This window comes from Amphibalanus amphitrite, unplaced genomic scaffold (genome assembly GCF_019059575.1).
Source record: "Amphibalanus amphitrite isolate SeventyFive unplaced genomic scaffold, NRLGWU_Aamphi_draft 000755F_arrow, whole genome shotgun sequence".
Classification (NCBI taxonomy): Eukaryota; Metazoa; Arthropoda; class Thecostraca; order Balanomorpha; family Balanidae; genus Amphibalanus; species Amphibalanus amphitrite.
In genome coordinates this window covers 57064-78385 of record NW_024882249.1, presented here as the reverse complement: position 1 = coordinate 78385, position 21322 = coordinate 57064, and the positions used below count along the sequence as shown (strand labels likewise).

The following is a 21322-nucleotide window of genomic DNA, read 5'->3' as shown; positions in this document are numbered from 1 at the left end:
TAAGAGTTTACACACAATTGACCAGGAACTGCTCAACAGATTGCGCTTGCATCCTAGTCTATCAAACAGTCCAATTTCAAACCCTTGCGATCTACGTCTTCAAACTTCATTGACCTGCCACAAAATCACTTCATCACGATAACTTAGCACGCAAACTTTCTCAATGTCTCCCTCGTCACCGACGATTGAACATTTCAGCTAACTCGACATTCACACAGGTGGTAAACCATTCTGGACCCTCCCTCCCTCTCCCCTAGCCCTTAACCCCTACCATCATCAATCCACGGCGGCGCTCCGACGCGTGCGTCGCCCCGGCGGCCGCTGATTGGCCGTCGTCGGCGTGACGTCACGGTCGGGCCCCGAGGCGCTTCAGGTCGGCGTGGGAGCGTGGCGGCGCGGCCAGAGGCGGCTCGGCGGCGGTTCAAGATGCGCCTGGTGACGCTGCTCCTCCCGCTGGCGCTTCTGGCCATCCACTCGGCCGGAGCGGCCGAGCCAGACCCCTCCTACATCGACGACGGTGAGAGGCAGGGAGAGAGAGAGAGAGAGAGAGAGAGAGAGAGAGAGAGAGAGAGAGAGAGAGAGAGAGAGAGAGAGAGAGAGAGGGGGGGCCCTCCGCGAGAGATTGACAATGCGGGAATATCTGCTGGGGAACTTCCGCCTATCTACTCTTGCGGATCATGAACTTTGTCTAATGCGTATACAACACAGGGATATTATATGTGTCCGGCCATTTCGCTTCTCATTTGCAATTAAGTTTTGTGGGAAAATGAGGCGAATTTTCTGTCATGATTTGAAGCTTACAGGCGTAACAAAATCTTTCATGGACATTGACAGGGCGCAGCTTAGCGAAGCGGCTCGAATGGACTGCCTAGGATATCATATTGAGTTGATTTCAGGTAGAATCCATCCTTATTGACCTACAGACGCTGCAATGCAGCAACTTTTCTCCATAGCTTACCAAAAAATCACACAAGTTGGAATCAGTCTAAGAAAGGACCAACAATCATGGACATGAGACAACTGAATATGAAAACATATGCCTGCTTGGAAATGATCCTTAGACCTAGAGACACGCATCCCAGTGTAACAAAATCTTGCAATGTCTTGAAGACGCGATGATCTCCATGAAAAATAAACATATGTAGACCAGTACCAGCAGCACATCAATTCGAGCTCCATATTTTATTCGCAATAAACACAACTAACTCCTCCCTTTCATTTAACCCTCGCCCTGGCAGGGGGGGGGGGGTCGATGCGACCCCCCCTAAGGTTTTTCGAAGATAGCGTAAAAACGGCGGCGCGCAGCGCCGCCAAATTTGGCACAGCCTATGGGGCCACCTTTTTACATATGACCTGAAAATTTCAGGTCCGGGTGACCTTGGGTCAGGTCACCAGGTCAGGAAAACCGGTACAAGGTCATGGTCAAATTTCAATTTTCTTTTTGCACCTGTCCAACTCACAGTTTTACACTGATTTCCTTCAAACTTTCAGGATGTGCTAAGTTCACCGAGTTGTATAACATATAGTTTGGTTTTTTTGAGGTCACTGACCTGAGGTCAGTTAGAGGTCATTACGTCGTAATGTTAAGCCTATGGGAAAATACTAAATTCGGAAAATACTGGAGATATCCGCTTCGTTCTATCACTTTTGTGCTTTGAAACCATAGTACTTAACAGCAGGTCACTTGGTGCTTCTTTGTTTGGTGTACTTATCCATGGGTCAGGTCAAATGAGGTCAACTGAGGTCAAATGACGTTTTTGCCAATAACTTGGCACATAATGACGCTAGAGCTTAAAAAATGGTATCATTGTGTTCCTGGTGATCAGCCGAATCGAATGATATGCGATATGATGCAATTTGGTTAACTTTAACTTAATTTATTAATTTAAGTTTACTTAAAATTTAAGAAAAACTTTAAGTACACTTCAACAAGCTAAAAAGTATATCATTCGACGCGCCTTGACGTGCTGAGCTCACTGGTGCTTTTCTTTTTGCTCTATCTTAATTAGATCAAAAGTTATAAGCGAAAAACTTTTGACCTGTTTTTAGCGAAATTTTTACATTCATACCCCCCAAAACCCCCCTAAATATTGACCTAGAGCAACCAAATTTGCACAGGGGCGAGAACTCCAGGGGGCCCACCTACCTACCAAATTTGGTGTTTCTATGTGCCATAGGAGCCAATCGCGAGGGGGGGTCGCATCGACCCCCCCTGCCAGGCCGTGTTATGAAAAATGCCCTGCCAGGGCGAGGGTTAACTGAACAACTAACTGCCTGCGCTAAGAGCTTTCCTGGCATTGTGCTTTGAAGTCTATACGGATCTACATACTTGTATAACATATCAGCTCTAATTTCACATCCATGAGTTACGCTCCAGCCATTTCCGTCAGCAAATGCACCTCGTTCAATCATGTGGTCTGCCATATTGCCGGCAACTGTTCATCTCTTGTGTATGATTAATGCACGTGCAGGGATTTGAGGGCGGCCTCGGGGGCTTGCGGTGAACTTTGGACGTGATTAACCCGGCCGGGCCCGGGGGGTAATCCCAACCACCGCAGCCCGGGGGGGGGCGTTTTTCGCCCCCCCTGTCTAACTCCGTAAATAAGGGAGCTACGGAAACAAAAGCGATACCAAACGAAAGGTCCTTACGAGACGATTCTAATGCACCTAAAATTTTTGACCTCAGGTCAATTTTCAAGGTCAGAGGTCAAGGTCAAAGGCCAAAACCAGCACATGTGTAGTGATCTCAAAGTAAGCCTTCTAGAGGACGGCAGGCTGCATCAAACCGGCAAAATTGGGTGTCAAACGAAAGAAGAGAATCTGAGGATTCTGAAAATGTGCTCCAAATCAAAGGTCAAGGTCAAGGTCACGCTCAAAATTGACCTCAAACTTGGCACTTTTTCACACATCTTGCGTGCTAACTTCCAAGATGTTTTGAAATGTTTTGAGGCTTATCAGTTCCCTATTTGTGGTTCATCTTACGATACAAGGCTGCTCAAAGGTCAAGGTCACAGAAGAGTATCCCTGCTAGAGGCTATTTCACTGATTCAAGTCAGTAATAATAAATAAGACAATTTTGCCATCCGGAAGCTCTAAATGAAGGCTTAGAGGAAAATAGATGCCAGATTCGTGATCAGCGGGTACAAATCCATCATAAACGACCTTTCATGTGTCAAGGTCAACCAGAGGTCATTCGAGGTCACATGAGGTCAACATGAAAGTTGACCTTTTCCGAACAAAATATATATCATTCGACGCGGCTTGACAAGGCGAATGCGATGGTACCACTGCCGTAGCTCTAGGACCATTTTTGTCGAAGTTATTTGCGAAAAACTAAAACCACAATTCGGGGTCGTTGACCTGACCTCTGACCTCAGGTCACCAAAACTATTTTTCTATTTTTCTCTAGGTCAAACGCTACACAGCCGTGCTCGTAATTTGTCTTTATCTCTAAAACTCTATTTTTAGCAGCTATTTGAAGTTTGCGTCTGTGACGCCGATTTTTGCCGTGCAGGGGTCTAGAAAATTGGACCTTGTGACGTCATCAAGGGGGTTAGGTCCATATTTTTTACTTCAGAAGATGTCAAATTGATGGGAGAAAAGGTACTGAAAGTTTCGCCTTCCTATCCCTAAGCGTTCGGGAGTTATCGCAAATATTCGCCAGGGGGGCGAAAAACGCCCCCCCCCCCCGGGCCCGCGAGGGTTAATGATGTGGCGCATATGGAGGAATAGCAGCTGGTGTTCATTGCATGCGGCCATAGCGGACCTCTGTGATACCCAGATATCCAGAGCTCTGGTTGTGGCATTGATGGACCTCGTTTGGCCAAAGTGACTGCGGTGACTTTGAGACAGTAGAAGAAGCCTATTGTAAGTACTTCAGGAACTATGTGTTGCGGTAGACGTGTCTTTTTGGCATCTACATATGTCATCGTATTTATAACTTTCGAAATATACGTTTTGATGGGAAGACTAACCCGCGCACCGACGCACCGTGGGGACTTATGCCATCCTAGCACGCATTAAGTGGCAAGTTAAAGTATTTCGATTTCCACTTTTTTGTTATTCATTCCACGTAGAATTGTCCAGCGCATCCGAATCACACCTTAAATCGTCTGTAAAATGATTGTTTATGCCTCAAAAAACCTCTCAAAGTGTAGCTTCGTCCTGACCAGCGTCGTGCTACCTGCATACAGCGAAAAAGCACACTACAATAAAACGCCCTCTCACTCGTTTCCCTGAACAGCAGGTTATAGTTTCGACATGTTTTCATTATCTTTGACTTATAAGGAAGATGATGGTATGCACGAAAATTTCCAAAATTCATCCAAATGTATAATTTTTGACCAAAATGCTAAAAATGTTAAAATGCTTCTTGATTCAGAGAGTTGACAAGCAAACTATTGCCTTACAAAGTTTGATACGCGGTGTTACGCGTGGAAATGTATATCAAAATGTTCTCCAATAATTTCTGCATCGGGGGCAGCTCTCATTTTTTGCCGAAATTTGCCTAAACCAGTCACTATGAGACGTCAAAGCAGACGGTGCCGCGTGGTTTCTTACGCCCCGCCGGGCCGCGCCGCGGCGGGTTACCCGACCGCAGCACACCGCCTGGGGGTTTCCGGTCAGTATAGGAGTTGGGAGGAGGGAGGAAGGGGGTGATACCATGTTGACATTATTTTTTCTATCGCCAAATGTTCTTTTTGAACAAAACAACAACATCCTTGCAACGCTGCGTCCATTTTATTGGCTATCGCCGCCAATATTCACCTTATTGAACTTCAGTACAGAGCTTTGATATAGGTAAATCGAAAAATGCTGTAACTTTGTTAAGTGAGGTTGGAGGTTTTTGGGGTGCTAATCACGAATTTCAAGCTAGTTTTGATCAAGGATGATGTTTTCATGCTAGGCCGGGTCAGGTCAGGCCCGACCAGTAGGTGTCTTGCCGGCTATCCATAGAAGGTAGGCGTCGATTACCTTTGACGGCTTCGTAGCATGTTCCGTTAGGCACCAAAACTACTTAAATCTTCAAATGGGCGTTAAGTTCGAAATAAGCGCCAAGCACTTATCTAAAAAAATCGTATAACTTGAAAAAGTCAACTAAGGTCATCTAAGGTAAAAGACCTTGATTTGACCTTAACGTGACCTTAAAATGCAAAGAACAAACAGCATTTCATACCTTGGAGAGTTAACAACCACAACAAGACTGAAAACGCGCCGATAATGTGCGCTGATAAGCGCCAAATCGATACCAGCCTGACATGGTCTGGTGAAACAGGTCACGGGTCAAATTTTTATTAAGGTCAAGGTCATGAAATTTTAAGTGTGTGAGTAACATTGATCGAATCGAAGGTATAGAAAGTTTCGTCGTGATCCGCCACGTTTTGCTTGAGTTAGTTGCGAAAAGTCGAGGACAGAAGTCTGTGCGACCCCCTCCCCCTTTAAGTGCAAGGAGTAAGGACTAACAAAGTGCAAAGGTTAAGCCCGAAATGCCTTTTGGTGATTGGGCTGGACATGAACAAATATCTACTTCTAAAACGATTGTAGTTTCGTTCTACTTTTTAAACGCTTCCACGCCCACGATGCATTGCTAGCCGAAAACGCTTCAGTGCTGAGTCCGTGGGGAGGGGGCGGGGGAGGGATGGGGTCAAGCAGGAGAGCCAATCATGTTGTCAGGGATCATACACTCTACGCCTAACCATTTGAAGGTGAAATAAAATTAGTTAAGGTAGCGGAGGATGCGATATAAATAAATTCGTGCTAGGATCGATAAAAACCCCACAGTGCGACGGGGGGGGCGGATATCCGCCCCCCCTGAGGTTTTTCGCGAATAGCGGGAAAACCGCGGCGCGTAGCGCCGCGAAATTTGGTATGACTATTCCCTTATCAATTTTACACATGGTGTGCAAGTTTGAACCTCCTACCTTTCAAGGTCAGGTCACCAGGTCACTTTGAATGACCCAACCTCAAGTCACTTTTTTGCAACTTTGTCACCGTGCCAGAGCTACAGTAGATGTCGGAGGCCTTTGAAAGTCGCAGGATGTTATTAGGTCATTAGTAGCTACAATTTGTATATCTCGGAATTTCGATATCGGTGACCTAAGGTCAGGTCAATTTCGCGACCTCCCCATTATAAGTCAATGGGAGAAAAATCAACTCCCTGTTTTTACCACTAAAACGGGTCGGAATGGCCCCATATACCATACATGACTTTATATACGATCAACCTTCACTACCTTGAGGTCTGTTTTGCTGTTGGGCAGCTGTGAGGTCATGTGACGTCATCAAAGGTCACCAAAGGTTTTTGGCCAATAACTCCGTACAGGAACAAGATACAGACGCGTGGATGGTCTCATTGTGTTCAGCTCGTCAAGACGCATCGAATGATATACATGATGACCTCGAGGTCACGTGACCTGAGGTCAACCTTTGACCTTGACCTTTCGAGGTCAACATATATATCATTCGATGCGGATTGACGAGAGGATCACGATGATGCCCTTAGTTTGTTCTTATCTTGACTAATTCGAAAGTTATTCGAGAAAAACTCTCTCCATATTTAGCGCCGCCATTTTGACTTTTTCGACCCCTGTGACGTCATCTTTGACCTGACCTGAAAATGACCTTAGTAAAAATTGTAGATCTTGACCGTGCGTATCCGATGCCGTTTACCGCTTGTCGCTATCTTGCTTCGTTCTCGAGATCTCAGGGGGGGCGGTCATCCGCCCCCCCCCCCCGTCGGTACTAAGTTGGCGCAGACCCCCGTCGGTGCGCGGGCTAAGGTAACTAACGAAGTATGAATATGCTGATAAATCGGCGATGATCAGGTCCATTCATTTTGTATGCGATTCGGAAATGCTGCCTCAAGGCGGATGTTGCAACGGGATTTCTCCAATGATCGCTATTTCGTCCGCAGTAAAACGGAGTTTGAGTGCCGGAGTTGGGACAGTTAAGTCAATCAATTGATATGGAACGGTGCATTGAACTGTTATGGGCGGAATATTACAGCCATTTTCAAAGCGTCTTGTGTTTTGATGCTAAAATATTTATGTTTTGATGCTATAATATTTATATTATATTTGCACTTACGAAAATTCTACGAGTTTTTTTTTGTTAACAATAAATCAGTTGTTAACCCGCGCGGGGCTGGGGGGGTAAATTTTACCCCCCCTCGCGAATTTTTGCGATATCTCAAAAACGGCGGCGCGCAGCGCCGCCAAACTTTCAGTACCTTTTCTTACATCAATTTGACACGTTCCCTGAAAATTTGAGCGAAATCCGTCGGAAAATTTTTGAGAAATTGATGTTTTAGTGACGTCATGTTCGCCATTTTCGCCTCAAAAACGGCAAAAGTTCAAACGCCGCTAACATCTTCATTTTTAAAGGAATCAAGACGTAACAAAAAAGGTTATACGTAATTTTACTTTGTCTATCAAATGGCTATCTCGGTTTTTTGAAAATTTTGGATTTTGGCCTAAATTTTTTCAAAAAACTGATTTTTTTTTGGAAAATCATTATAAAATCCAAAATTTTGAGTCTATCGAAAAAACCGGAATATATGTCAGAGAAGTGGTCTATGTGCACCTACATACCAAATTTTAGAAGAATCGGTTCAAAAATGTGGGAGTTATTCAAAATTTTATGACGTCACGACACACAAATTTTTTGAAAAATGACTTTTTTGGAAGTTCTAGACCTCGTACGGAAACAAAAATAGCACCATTCGATTCGCCGTAAAAAACTGCATCAGATAGACACCTTTTTAGGCCTTAACAACCAACTTCAAAATTTGACCTCACTTGACCTGACCTTGACCTGACCTCGACCTGAAATTCATCCAGAGGTGGTCCATATCACTTATTGAGTGTGCCTATTGAATTCTATGAGTAAAATGACCCATAAAACATGTGTCGCACATGCCCTTTTCTATATTTTGTTTTTTGATGACCTGACCTGACCTGACCTGACCTTGACCTTGACCTCTGAATGATATTGTATGCAACGAGTATTGTCTTGGTAGCCTAAGAACACGTTTTGGGCGATCAGTCTCAGTCCATGACTCCATTCTTCGGCAACTACGGTGCAAGGCCGATACTGTAGAAACTTGCAATTTGTACCCTTGACCTGACCTTGACCTTGACCTCAAACTTTAAATTAAGTACATGTTTTTTGTAGTTCGTGATGAGAGCTTTCGATTGGCGTTTGAATTTTCCAAATCGGACCATTAGTTCGGGAGATAACAGGGGGGGTAAAATTTACCCCCCCCCCCAGCCCCGCGCGTTCGGCTGGAGACCCCAGCCCCGCGCGGGTTAACGAACACTTATTTAGAACTAGGCTGACAGCTTCATTAAAAGTAAACACTAAAAGTTCATCGTTAAAACCTGGACTTTTTGCGCTCCCACAAGCCTAATTCCAGCGAGCATGTCGGCAATGACATCCAGGCAGCGGTGCTGATGTCAGGCGCTGCTGTGTTGTTGGTGCCGGTGATGGCCTGATATTAGGTGACACGGGTTTCCCGGTCGGAATGGTTCTGTTGGTGATAGCAGACCACCGCTCAGTATACCGAGCATCACCTCCGACCGGTTAGGGCATCAAAAGTGTACCCTAGGGTAAAGCCGCTCCTTTCTGTCTGTTCCTTCGGTGCAGTGCTTTGGGTGAGCCCACGCTTACCGCTTGTGGGAGTATGCGCTATTGAATTCCTTTGTGATAAAAAGTGCATGGTTGCATCACCCGTACGAACATCATCGCTCTGCTTTTCTCTTTTCACTACATACAGATCACTGTCTCACCTCACAGTTTGACTTTGCACGCATGCGTCTAACAAAACCGCACACATCGCGATGATTTATCTGAAACAAGCACACGACCTCTGTTGCTCGTTCGCGGCCCTACCTATGTGACCTATAACGTGGCCCGTATCGTGTTCCTGCGACAGGACGACATCAGTTGCCGTTTGACTTATTGAATAGAATCTCGATAGCAGCTCAATACATCGATTGCCAAGGATGCATGTTTAATTATCGCACCCGTCCACATAGCACCGATCGCTGACGATCACGTTTCACCGAAATTGGCTTCAAATGATGTGGCATGTATTGTGCTAACAATTGATGCCGTCACTCATAACAATTCAACTGGTCTAATAGATTAGCTGTGTGTTTTCTGATAGAATACCACACGTGCGAACGTCATGTTGGATTAATCTCACGCGAAAGACATGGCTTCCTAGTCTTTCGTGAAATTTGTCGGACATAATGGATTATTCAGCTAACGCGGGGAGTTCAAGGATAACTTTGGCTCGTATAGAAAAGTACGCTCGTTTGTTCACTATCAACGTCTCAATTAGAGGCCAAAGGTGAGCTGGTTTGCCCCTTACGCTGTCGGACTATGTAGAACGGCCGATGTCTGTGAGCATAAAATGACAGCTGGACTAGCTGCTACAATGTCTACAACTCTGTCCACTTGAACGTTAAACCACCTGCTTTACACCTGTTCCATTAGTACATTATGAATGTGGAGTGAACTAGCGTTTGAATGATTAACAGACTAGTACAGTTGCTCTGTGGTAACTAGTCACAAATAGCACGGTATAAAGTTACATAACGTTTTATCCTGCCTAATATCAAACATGCCATTACAGGTACGGCGTAGGTTCTTGCCGGGCAGTGTGCATGTCACTGATGTAGAACATTAAAAGGCGCGTTAGTACGGCTCATGTCGAGTTTCAGACTCGTTAGCACACGCTGCTCTAATGGTGTGTGTCGTCGTTACAATCTGCGTAGTTCGTTAATTCGTCTGGATCCGGCCACAATACGTCAATCTCACGTCAGTCTATGACTTCAAAAAAGGACGAAACATAAAGGGCACCGTTTCCCGAGTAAACTTGAAATATATCTCAATAATTCAAGAATGACAAACCCGGGGATAATTCTATGTTTTGCTAGCGGATGATTGATCGTTACATATTTATTGAATCACAAATGACGTACACTTGCATTCATTTCAGGCCACTTCCCCTCCATTTTTTCTTTGCACAGTATATATCCGAAACAGTCCTAGAATGTACATAGAACTAACTCGCCTCATGTTCGACTTTATTTTGCAATCTTCTGCTAGTTCTATCCTGTACTACATACTAGTGGTGTCAATCGGTACTTGAATCTTCGGAATTCCGATTTTGTCCAATGTCCAATTCGGAATTCGGTTGGACAATGACAGCAGGCTTTGGACAACTTTGGACAATAGCTTGCTACACCTCAACATTTTTATAAAGTAATCGTGTTTAACATTGATTGGCTATTAGAAAGCTTAGCTTTCTATATGATTAACACTTTTGAGCTGGTAACGATACATTAAAAGCAAATTAAATAACGGTGTTGGGTGTAAACTATTGCGTAGATGTCGGACATCTTTGGACAAATGGCTGGCTTGGACATTTTTGGACGGACAGTCGACGTAAGTATTGGACATTGGACGGACATTGGACGTACGTTTTCTGAAATTGACACCACTACTACATACCCCGTTGCGGGATTACATGTCAGAACTGATATGACTAATCACAGGAGAATGTTTAACCAGTCTAGAAAGCATTCACGAGCGACATAATTGTAGCAAATGCCAACGAACGCGAGCCGTTTTCCTCCAGTGAGCCCGTCGCTGCGAAATGACAGTTGTTTTTTCGTTGTTCACACGAACGGCGCAGTAGGCACACAGACGCCGCCGAGGATCGATGCTGCACGCCACTCGGCAGTCAAAAACAAAACACCCTTTTCTTTGCTGTAAAAACGTCGACTAGACAAACTGTATGTGACACCTTTTCAAGTTCCATGATGCTATGAAGCCGGGTGAACGCCGTGCCTGAAAATGTTTCTCTTTGGCTTGAGCTTCGCAAGCAGCGTCCATCCAATCCACTTGTCTGGCTGGCCCGCATCCGACTTTTTGAAACATACGTTGCATAGGCTCAGGCAATACGCCTCTATAGTCTTCATACACCGAACGAACGAATAGCAGCATCGATATGCTATGTAAAAGTTCATGCTTGTTTTGTGGCTGGCACTTAATTCGTACAAGTACACAGCTCGGATTCCTGATTTGATCATATTTGCTATGTTGTGAAGTGGTTGGTAATGTAGATGGTAATGGCTGCTGTGAAAGGCTGAAGAAATTTGCGGCAAAGTGGTGTGAACTTCATTGAAACTCATCGTTGTGTGATCAAAGAGGACCCTAGTTTCAAGGTCTTCCTTCCTTCATCTGACACATGTGATATTCCTTCGTCTTTATAAAATAAAGAAAGGGACTCAATTTCAAATATTCCCCACGAATGTAACCGCGTGCATATGAAACTGACATTTGTCTCTTTGTTCTCAGTTGGAGGCAGCGAACAAGAAATGCCGCTAGAAATGGACGAATACTCTAACCTACTCGCAAATCTTTTAAGGAAGTCAGCACAGAAGTAAGTATTTGAATGACGCTGAAAAAAGCTGGACATGTTAAGAAAACATTATTGTAATTTATTGTAATGGCGAGGTCTGCAAGCTATACCTCCACAGCCGTCTCTTCCGTCTACCTATCTGACATCTTCGCTGATATGTAGGTAACTGTTTCTCCGTCCTTATTTGATCCTCAATTTCCATCTCTCTTGTGTAATGTGTAATGTCTCTCCTGCGTGTAACATGTAATCACAATATCACTCGAATCGTCTAGAATTAGATACAACAAAACTTGGAAAGCCTGAGACGCAATGAGTCCCCCCCCCTATCTCCCATATTCATCTCTCTAAATTCGCGAAATTCGTGGGAGTGCCTCTACCTTTCCGTCTAGCCCGCAGTCCTGCATGTCTCTGCCCCTCCGCCAGCCGTATTCCCTGTCCGGCCACCCTGACCGCCTCCCAGCTCCGCCTTTTCAGTATGTGGATTCCACTCACCCCTCTCCTGGTGGCTCCAACCCGTTTTCTAGCCCAACATCAACCTCGCTTCCCGTCTGCCATTCCCATCCTTCTAGCCATCTTCCGTATTTGTCTCTCCTCAGGGGCGGATCCAGGAATTTTCGGGAGGGGGGGGGGGCGGCAAGTTGAAATAGGGGCGACCTGGCAATCCGGGGGCGCCAAACCGTCGTCAAAATCGAGAGTTTAAAACCCACGCCGTGCGTTGTCACGTCCCCCTAGGTTTTTCGCAAATATCTTTAAGACGGCTGCCGCCGTTTTAAAGATATTTGCGCCCAACCTCTACTTGGATCGCCCAATCCGTCATGGGGAGGCTCACTTTGCTAAAGTCGCCTCATTTCTTCTAAGAACGACCAATTTGCTGTAGGCGGCCCACTTATCTGGGACGCCCATTTTTTTTTTTTTTGCTAGAAGTGCCCCTCTTCTTCTTGATGCGTCCCGCTTCTACTGGGAGTGCACCTTTTCTGTTAGGGCACGCCTTTGCTGCTGGGGAGTCCCTTTTTCTACTGTGAATGGGGCGGCCCTTTCCTGTTCGGCGACCCCAAATTCTGCTGGGGGCGCCCCATTTCTGCCCAACTTTTGCTGGGGTGCCCCTCTCCTGCAGGGGCACTTATCTTTTGCTAGAGACGCCTCTTCTGGGGGCGCCCTTCCACTGCGGGGGACGTCTCTCTCCTGCCAGAGGCATCCTCTTTCTTCTTATGGGGCTCCTCTTTTTGCTTGGGCGCCCCTCTTCTGCTCGGAGCGGGGCACCACTCTCCTTTTACTGGGGCACAGCCCCTCTGCTGGGGTTGCCCTTCCGCTGCCTCAGGGGCGCCCCTCTTGTGCAGAATATACTCCTTTTCTTCTTGTAATGAGGCGCCCCTCTTCTACCGGGGGCGCCCATCTGCTGCTGGGGCGTCTGTCTTCTGCCGGATATTGTCAATGGGCCGCCCCTATCCTGCTTGGCGAGCCCAACCTCTGCTGAAGGCTCCCCATCTCTGATCAACTTTTGCTGTGGCGCCTCTCTTCTGCTGGGGCGCCCTCAGCCTGCTGAGGGCGCCCCTCTTCTGCTGAGGGCGCCCCTCTCCTGCAGGGGGCTCCTCTCTTCTGCTGGGGCGCCCCCCTTCGCTGGGGCGCCCGTCTCCTGCTGGAGGCTCCTTTCTCCTGCTGGGCCCCCTCCGCTGCCGGGGGCGCCCCTTTTCTGCCAGTGGCACCCATTTTTCTATTATAGGGCTTCTCTTTTTCTTTGTAGTTTGTTGGGGCGCCTATCTGCGGTTAGGGCGCCCCTCTTCTTCTTGGAATGGGGGCGCCTCTCTACTTTTGCTGGGGCGTCGCTCCTCTTCAGGGGGACACCTCTCCTGCCAGGAGTGCCCCTCTTGAACAGAAGGCATCTTTTTATTCTTGTAATAAGACGCCTCTCTTCTGCTGGGGGCGCCCATCTGCTTCTGGGGCGACTCTGATCTGCTGGGAATGGGCAATTGGGCGTCGCTCTCCTGCTTGGTGAGCCCAACTTCTGCTGGAGGCGCCCTATTTCTGCTCAACCTTTGCTGTGTCGCCTCTGTTTTGCTCGGGGCGCCCTCTCTGCCGCGGGCTATGGGTGCCTTTTTCGGATGTCGGGGGGGGGGGGGGCGGCCGCCCCCGTCGCCCCCCTGGATCCGCGCCTGTCTCTCCTCCTGATCTCTCTCGACCGTCTGCCTAGTCCGTCTCCCTTACCCATCGTCTTACCAGTCTCCCTACTTGCTCCCTATATTCGTCTCCCTTCCTCCCCATTTTCCTGTCCATCTCTACATTCGTCTCCCTATTCATTTCCCACGTCCCATCTCCCTCCCCACTCCCTGATATCCGTCTTCCCCGTCTCCCTCTCCCGCCTTCCCCGTCCGTCTGCCATGTTCCTCTCCGGGTGGCCACGTAGCCCGTCCGTTCATCATACACCACAGAGCACGTCATCCAATATAGCGGCCGAGCGGCGCTGACAGCGTACCCGGCTAATGGCAGCCGACCGGACGAATGAGCCCGCCGCCAGACCCCCAACTCCCCGCCCCCCCCCCCAGCCCTCCCCCTGTCACAGGTCACCCCATATGAGAAACATACCTGGCGTTGCTAGGGCGCCAGGCTGGGCGGATGATGGGAATACCGAATATGGCTGCGGTGGCTCCTCCGTTACGAGTCAAACGCTTATGCTATAATTCTCGTCAGAAGGTGTGGCAATGAATATTGAAGTATCGCAAGAATCTATGATGGAATGTAACTTCCCCTACGGTATGGTGAATTGGCAATATTGCCTAGACATCTGAAGACAATTATGTTAAAAATGTTTAATGTTAGGCATGACACGACATTCATGTATTAAATTCAGACCGGTTTCGAATCACAAGATTCATCTTCAGTGACAAAACTCTTTTCAAATTGATACAGGACACATATTCAAACACACTTTTGATCATAAAATATATCGCACACGCACATGCAATAGTTCGAGTTCAGCTTCGAATTAGAAAACTGCCTAATGCAATTAAAAGTACAATGACGTACACAACGAAACAGCTACATAAAAGTACACAGTTAAGCAGTGATACGTAGTGGATACGCCGAGGACATGTCGTTGATTTGCGGCCTCAGACGATGAATATACAACGATTCCAGAATTCTTAAATCAGGGAATGTACTGCTTCTTCTCTGTAGCTGTTTCGTTGTGTACGTCATTGTACTTTTAATTGCATTAGGCAGTTTTCTAATTCGAAGCTGAACTCGAACTATTGCATGTGCGTGTGCGATATATTTTATGATCAAAAGTGTGTTTGAATATGTGTCCTGTATCAATTTGAAAAGAGTTTTGTCACTGAAGATGAATCTTGTGATTCGAAACCGGTCTGAATTTAATACATGAATGTCGTGTCATGCCTAACATTAAAAATGTTTGTGTCGTGCAATCCACTTGGAACCAACATATTTCATTAGGGAGACTCTGGACTTGTGATGGCCGCCAAATGTTTTTGACATTCGCATTGACAGCTGGCTTTGCCATCGGTCGATAGCTGTCACTATGTTATGAAGTGGTTATTAAATAAGCACACAGCCATACTCCATTACACTAATAACTCGAAACAAAATGATTTGGCAAGTAGGACAGAGTGGTTAAGAATTGTTTTCGTAGATGTAGGTACCAACCAGGAATGATGAATGCTGAGTGCATTTTCGCTTTTACCGTGGGTCTTGTATGCGCAACGTTGAATAAGATTCTGAAAATTTGGCAAACGATTTAGTAATTATACCAAACAGATAAAAACCTACTACGAATACGATATCGTTTTTCATGGGTGCGAACATTTACTACTAGAACATTTACCATTCGCCCACATGGAGCACATTGGCCCATCCAGCTCATTCGCCCTCAGTCGTCGTTTTTGTCCGGCCCCTCAATATCGCTGTTAACCCTTGATCCTTCTCCCTTCCCTTGCTTCCTTGTCCATTCCATTTCCTTCCTATTCTCCCCTTTTAATGACACTTACAAAATACTTACCGAATAACGCGCGGTGGGCTCCCGACAAAATGCGCAGTGACGTCCCGAATACGTCAGAATGCTGACGGATGTGCACCGAAAGGGCAGCGGTTGTGTCGTCACACCGGCGCTTCTCAGCCGCAGCCGTGCTGGTCCGTCATGCATCCCCATTGGTTCCTTGACGTCATATTTGCTCGTCATAGCATGGGCGTGACGTCACAGAGTGGCTGACTCGGAGCCGTGGGTGGTGATCATGACGTCATTAATGGGTAGCAGAAATCATAAGAATGTCCCCGCAGCGACACGTAATGTCGTTGCGTGTTAGCTGATCGCCAAGGTTTAACCCGCGCCCCGCTGGGCTATTCAGCCATACGCGCCCTGCTGGGGGGGGGGGGGGGGGGGCAGATTCTGCCCCCCCTGTCTAACTTCCGAACCGATGGTCGTAGAAAGACGGGGAAAACGGCAATCGAAAGCTCTCAACAAGGCGGATCTTAAGAGCCCAAATTTTTTTGCTTAAGTAGGTCAGAGGTCAGGTCAAGGTCAGGTCAAGGGTACAAGATGCAAGTTTCTACAGTATCGGCCTTGCACCGTAGTTGCCGAAGAATGGAGTGAGACTGATTGCCCAAAACGTGTTCTTAGACTACCAAGACAATATTCGTTGCATACAATGTCATTCAAAGGTCAAGGTCAAGGTCAGGTCAGGTCAGGTCAGGTCACCAAAAACAAAATATAGAAAAGGGCATGTGCGACACATGTTTTATGGGTCATTTTACTCATATAATTCAATAGGCGCACTCAATAAGTGATATGGACCACCTCTGGATGAATTTCAGGTCGAGGTCAGGTCAAGGTCAGGTCAAGTGAGGTCAAATTTTGAAGTTGGTTGTTAAGGCCTAAAAAGGTGTCTATCTGATGCAGTTTTTCACGGCGAATCGAATGGTGCTATTTTTGTTTCCGTACGAGGTCCAGAACTTCCAAAAAAAATCATTTTTCAAAATTTTTGTCTGTCGTGACGTCATAAAATTTTGAATAACTCCCACATTTTTGAACCGATTCTTCTAGAAATTGGTATGTAGGTGCACATAGACCACTTCTTTGACATATATTCCGGTTTTTTCGATACACTCAAAATTTTGGATTTTATAAATATTTTCCCAAAAAAGTCAGTTTTTTGAAAAAATTTGGGCCAAAATCCAAAATTTTCAAAAAACCGAGATAGCCATTTGATAGACAAAGTAGAATCACGTATAACCTTTTTTGTTACGTCTTGATTCCTTTAAAAATGAAGATGTTAGCGGCGTTTGAAATTTTGCCATTTTTGAGGCGAAAATGGCGAACATGACGTCACTAAAACGTCAATTTCTCAAAAATTTGCCGACGGATTTCGCTCACATTTTCAGGGAACGTGTCAAATTGATGTATGATAAGGTACTGAAAGTTTGACGTCGCTGGCGTAACGCGTTTAGAAGTTATTGGCGAAAAACGGGAGGGGGGCAGATTCTGCCCCCCCCCCCCAGCGGGGCGCGGGTTAATATCCTCCGGACATGAATGCGGACAAAAACACGCACACGTGGGCAGAATGACTTGGGCGGAACACACAGCCTTTGCTGACAATGCACAGTGATGCAAATGGGGTTCACGAGTGGCCATAAATACCCAAAAGTCAAGTTTACCAAATCGAGTTAATTGCGATATGGCCGAGTAGGCAAATGTTTGGGGCATCTGAAATCACATGGTGTTCATGTTTTTGTCAAAACCGGCCTCGTGTATTATCGTCAGAAGTCGTGACATTTTCTAGGTCGTAAAATGACGGTCAGACACTCGCAAGTTCAAACGCCGCTGGTTTGCGTTCATTTCGTACAAATTGAAAAAAATATGCATGGGAATGATCCCCAAAGCCTTCTGCTTCTAATGCCGGGTCACAAAAAGCCGTATCTCATTCGCTTTGGCGGTAATCTGACTATTTATCATCATGTTGCAATCGCAGTTTTTTACTAAGAAAAAAATGCTTTCGTTTCACCTACAGCACTTAACACAGTGTGTGCCCGTTAGTCCACCATACCATAGCCTTCCCTAATCATTTCTGAGTCGCATCGTGAAAGAATTAAGGTGCTAGCACAGGGCTGACCGGCGCTACAGAGGTTTTTGTCCGGGCGGTCGGGCGCCGCAGTGGGCTCGCAGTGGGCGGGTGGGTGCCGTCGCGCGGCGTCCGGGCGGCGCGGCGGCGCGGCCACCCGGGCCGCCCGCTGCGCCACGGCACCCGACCGTGCCGGACGAAAACTTCTGTAGCGCCGGTCAGCCCTGTGCTAGCGCCTTAATTCTTTCACTATGCGACTCAGAAATGATTAGGGAATGCTATGATATGGTGCACTAACGGGCACACACTGTGTGAAGTGCTGTAGGTGAATTGAAAGCAAATATTTTTGGTAAAAAACTGCGGTTGCAACATGATTACAAATAGTTAGCTCACCGCCAAACCAAAATAGATACGCCTTTTTATGACGTGGCATTAGAAGCAGCAGGTTTCGGGGATCATTTTCTTGTATAATTTTTGCAGTTTGTGTGACATGAACGCACGCCAGCGGCACTTGAATTTCAAGTACCTGACAGTCATTTTACGACATCGAAAATGTCTCGACTTCTGACAATCATACACGAGGCCGGCTTTGACAAAAACATTAAAATCATACTTTTTCAGACACCCCAAACATTTGCCTGACTGACCATATTACGATTTATTCGATTAAGTGAACTTGAATTTTGGGCCTTTTTCGTATTTATGGCCACTCGTGAACCCCATTTGCATCACTGTGCAATGGGGAGATGTCGTGCTAACTGCGTATTAGCTGCGGTGGCGCCTGATCAACCGTGGACCTAAGGACCGGGTGAGGGAGCCAACAAAAGTTGAATGCAAGGAATGCAACTGTGCGTAAATAATTCCAGGGGACTCCTCGGGGGTTGATCTTCTCGTAGCTATTATATGGGAGGTTAGAAAACATAGTTGTTCTGAAAATTTACAAGCGAAAAATTGCAATGGCTCTGAGCTAATGTATCCAAGACCTCAGATATAGTCAATCACCCGCCTAGCTGAACTTAGTGAACAAGGGAGAACGTATTTGTAGCTTTTAATTTTGAACATAATTACCTTGAAGATGACTGTGACCACCAACGTCTTTATATGTTCATTTCAGGGGCGCGGGAACTAGTTTCAGAGTGGGGGGGGGGGGGGCACGCCATGATAGAGATAAACCTAGGGTCCCCCCAAATCTAGTTTTCTCACCGGTTTTAGGCCACTTATTTTTCATCCCATGGCTTTTTCAACAACAAAAGAAAACATTTGCAAAAAAAGTACCGTATCCGTCTCAAAGTTGTAGGGGCACCGCCCCCACCCCCACCTCCCGGTTCCCGCGCCTATGGCTCATTTTGTATGTATGGCCATCCCTTACACATCCTAATCCACCTGACTGAAACACTTCTAAAACACTTCATTGCGCCATGCTGTCACTTCCCTTGTCGTGCGTGCCTAGTCGTCCCCTTCCCGCAGTCCATTTGACCCCTGTAGAGCGCTCCCGATGTCGCTGTTGACTACTGTGGGCCACCCTCCCGCCCCTGCTGTCTCTGTTGGCCACTGGGCCGTGCCGCCACTGAGCCGTTCTAATGTTCTGTTCAGACGCTCTCCGTTCGTGTACGTCTACAGGCGTTCGTGCATTCGCCGCGGCAACTCGTGTGACGCCCGGCCCCACGACTGCTGCGGCAACGGAACGTGCCGCTGCAACCTCTGGGGCAGCAACTGCAAGTGCATGCGCGGCGGCCTGTTCCAGGCCTGGGGTCGCAAGAGGAAGTAAGCGGCCGGCGGTCGTCCACCCGCCGCGCCCGCAGGCCGGCTCTGACGCGCCCCTTCCGGCCCTCTGCGCGCCTCGGAGCGGGCCTGCGGGCCCCCGCGGGCCCGTGACCCCGATTGCAGGTCCCCTCCAGCCACACCTGTTAATCGGAGCCGCGGCGCCCGCCCCCCGCCCCCGTCTCGGTTGTTGTAGAGTCGTCGTCTCGGCGTGGGACGCCGGGTGTTGGGTTGGTGTCGGCCGTCTCGGTGGGACGGTGTGTATCCGCTCGTCTTGTCTGTGGCAACGCTGCAATACAAGCTGAGTGGAGAACGTGTTTTGGTGGCGATCACAGATCGTGTGGGTCGAGGAAGACTCACCGCTGGGTCGAACGGAGAGCGGAGGCGAGATGAAATGGGCTTATTGAAACCCGAGCGGTGTGGGTGGCTTCTAGATATTGCTCTCCACGGAGGATGTTTGTCGAAAGAAGTCCCTGGAGTAGCTGGGCCCAGACGTGTAAGCAGCAGCAGCCGAGTCCTTCGGGCTTCAGAGTCCGTTCAAGCCTCAGATGTAATACGATACGATTTATCGGCCAAGAGCTCCCACCCGCTGGCTGCAGTCAATGTACAGCCCCCCAAGGCAGGTCTTTTGATCCTAAAAGCAATCGACATGCCCACGGCTTCAACATATGCGGATCGACGCGCACGCCTGCGGATGACATTCGAGTCACTCAGCCGAACATTAATTCCTAAAGATACGCAAGCAGTTTTCTTTCGGCAGTATCATTCAACAAACTTTGTTTGGTGTTAACAGTAGAAACGGCGAAAAACTGTGTAACTTGAAGCTGATGATCTTAGTGACAGATGAGTACAAGCTTTTTTACTGTCGACTAGCACGAAGATTTATTTATTGCAAATGAATATTGATGCTATATTTATAGCCTACGATAGGCCTTTTCTTAACGCATGAAAGAACTCACGAAAAGTGCAAACACCTAGTCGATTTTTGTCAATTTGTTTTGCCTGGATTTGTAGTGGATCGTGATCCACACCCAAACAAAGCTACATTTTTCAGTTTATTATAGCTAGTTAAGATCTCTTTCATTGTTTCGTAACAAGACGTGTCCACTAACCACTTTGGAAATGGCCCAGCAGAGATCTATCGGAACTTTGATGGGACGATTTAGCACACATTCATTCTGCTGCGGATGTTACGGTGTATTTTCACGGATGCACGTCTCCTTTTGATCGGCATCAACGAGCTTACGGTACGAAATGCTACGCTTCGGATGACATGAAAGAAAAAAGGCCGTGTTTATAGATGCTTTGAACGAGCGTGTTCACGTTGTCTGAGAGCTCATCAAAGTTCGCAGACCCTGTCAGGCGATATGCCGCCTCTTTCCAGGAAACCACGTCAATAAAGATGAGTCCTCTTCAGTCAATAGCTTCCGGTGAACTGCGCCCTGCGCCCACCCCTAAGATAAGTGCTGAAACTGAAAATACAGATTCTTAGTGAAAATGAATCAATACCACTCTTTTCCGAGGAATCTAAAGCCCCGGTCCCACTAGGCGATGCGACCACTTACGACCGCCCACGATCGGTGGTCGGCAAAAGGTTGTCGCAATTCTTCAAGAGCTCGTACGATTGGATGTTGATATGAACGACTTGTCTTCAGACGTCGCGAGGTCATTTTGGTCGCCGAGAGGTTTTTGATGATGCACTAAAAACCTCCTGGCGACCGATTTGGTCGCAAAGAGTTCGCGAGAAACCGCAACAAGTATTTCATTGTTCGCTAGTAGGAGGGCGAGTATCGCACGACAGGTTTCGGTGGTCGCGGGCCTAGTCGGGAGCGGTCGGCGGTCGTATGCAAGTCGCCGATAATCGCAAGACGTTCTTCCCAACATCAGCAACCAGTCGCGAGACCACCAAGGTTCGATCGCCGAGCAATCGCACGATGGTGGCCGATTGCACGGCACTAGTCGGAAATTAGTCGACGACAGTGGTACGGACATCTCAGATCTCATACCGACCCTTATCACACGGCCGCGAACATATGTAGTGCTCTCACTTTGAGATCAGCCGTAG

The 21322-nt window shown here is 47.2% G+C and overlaps 1 protein-coding gene across 2 annotated transcripts; it reads left to right on the top strand.

Annotated features, from left to right (window-relative positions):
• The first annotated feature begins 367 nt into the window (after positions 1 to 367).
• On the top strand, positions 368 to 19570 carry LOC122365652 (toxin Tbo-IT2-like). Of its 2 annotated transcripts, none has more exons than XM_043337060.1 (3): positions 368 to 517; positions 11368 to 11452; positions 19117 to 19570. In XM_043337060.1, exons 1-3 carry the CDS (start codon positions 427 to 429, stop codon positions 19262 to 19264), a joined length of 324 nt encoding a protein of 107 aa, XP_043192995.1. In that variant the 5' UTR covers positions 368 to 426; the 3' UTR covers positions 19265 to 19570. The 2 variants fall into 2 exon arrangements, with proteins under 2 accessions (XP_043192995.1, XP_043192994.1); XM_043337059.1 differs by having other exon boundaries at positions 19090 to 19570.
• Positions 19571 to 21322: the final 1752 nt, after the last annotated feature.

What these genes read in the sequence shown, in the direction of transcription:
- LOC122365652 (XM_043337059.1), top strand. Translation starts at nt 427, where the DNA reads ATGCGCCTGGTGACGCTGCTCCTCCCGCTGGCGCTTCTGGCCATCCAC. An exon ending in CCCCTCCTACATCGACGACG is followed by an intron (nt 518 to 11,367) that starts GTGAGAGGCAGG and finishes CTTTGTTCTCAG; the next exon opens with TTGGAGGCAGCGAACAAGAA. An exon ending in TTAAGGAAGTCAGCACAGAA is followed by an intron (nt 11,453 to 19,089) that starts GTAAGTATTTGA and finishes TGTTCTGTTCAG; the next exon opens with ACGCTCTCCGTTCGTGTACG.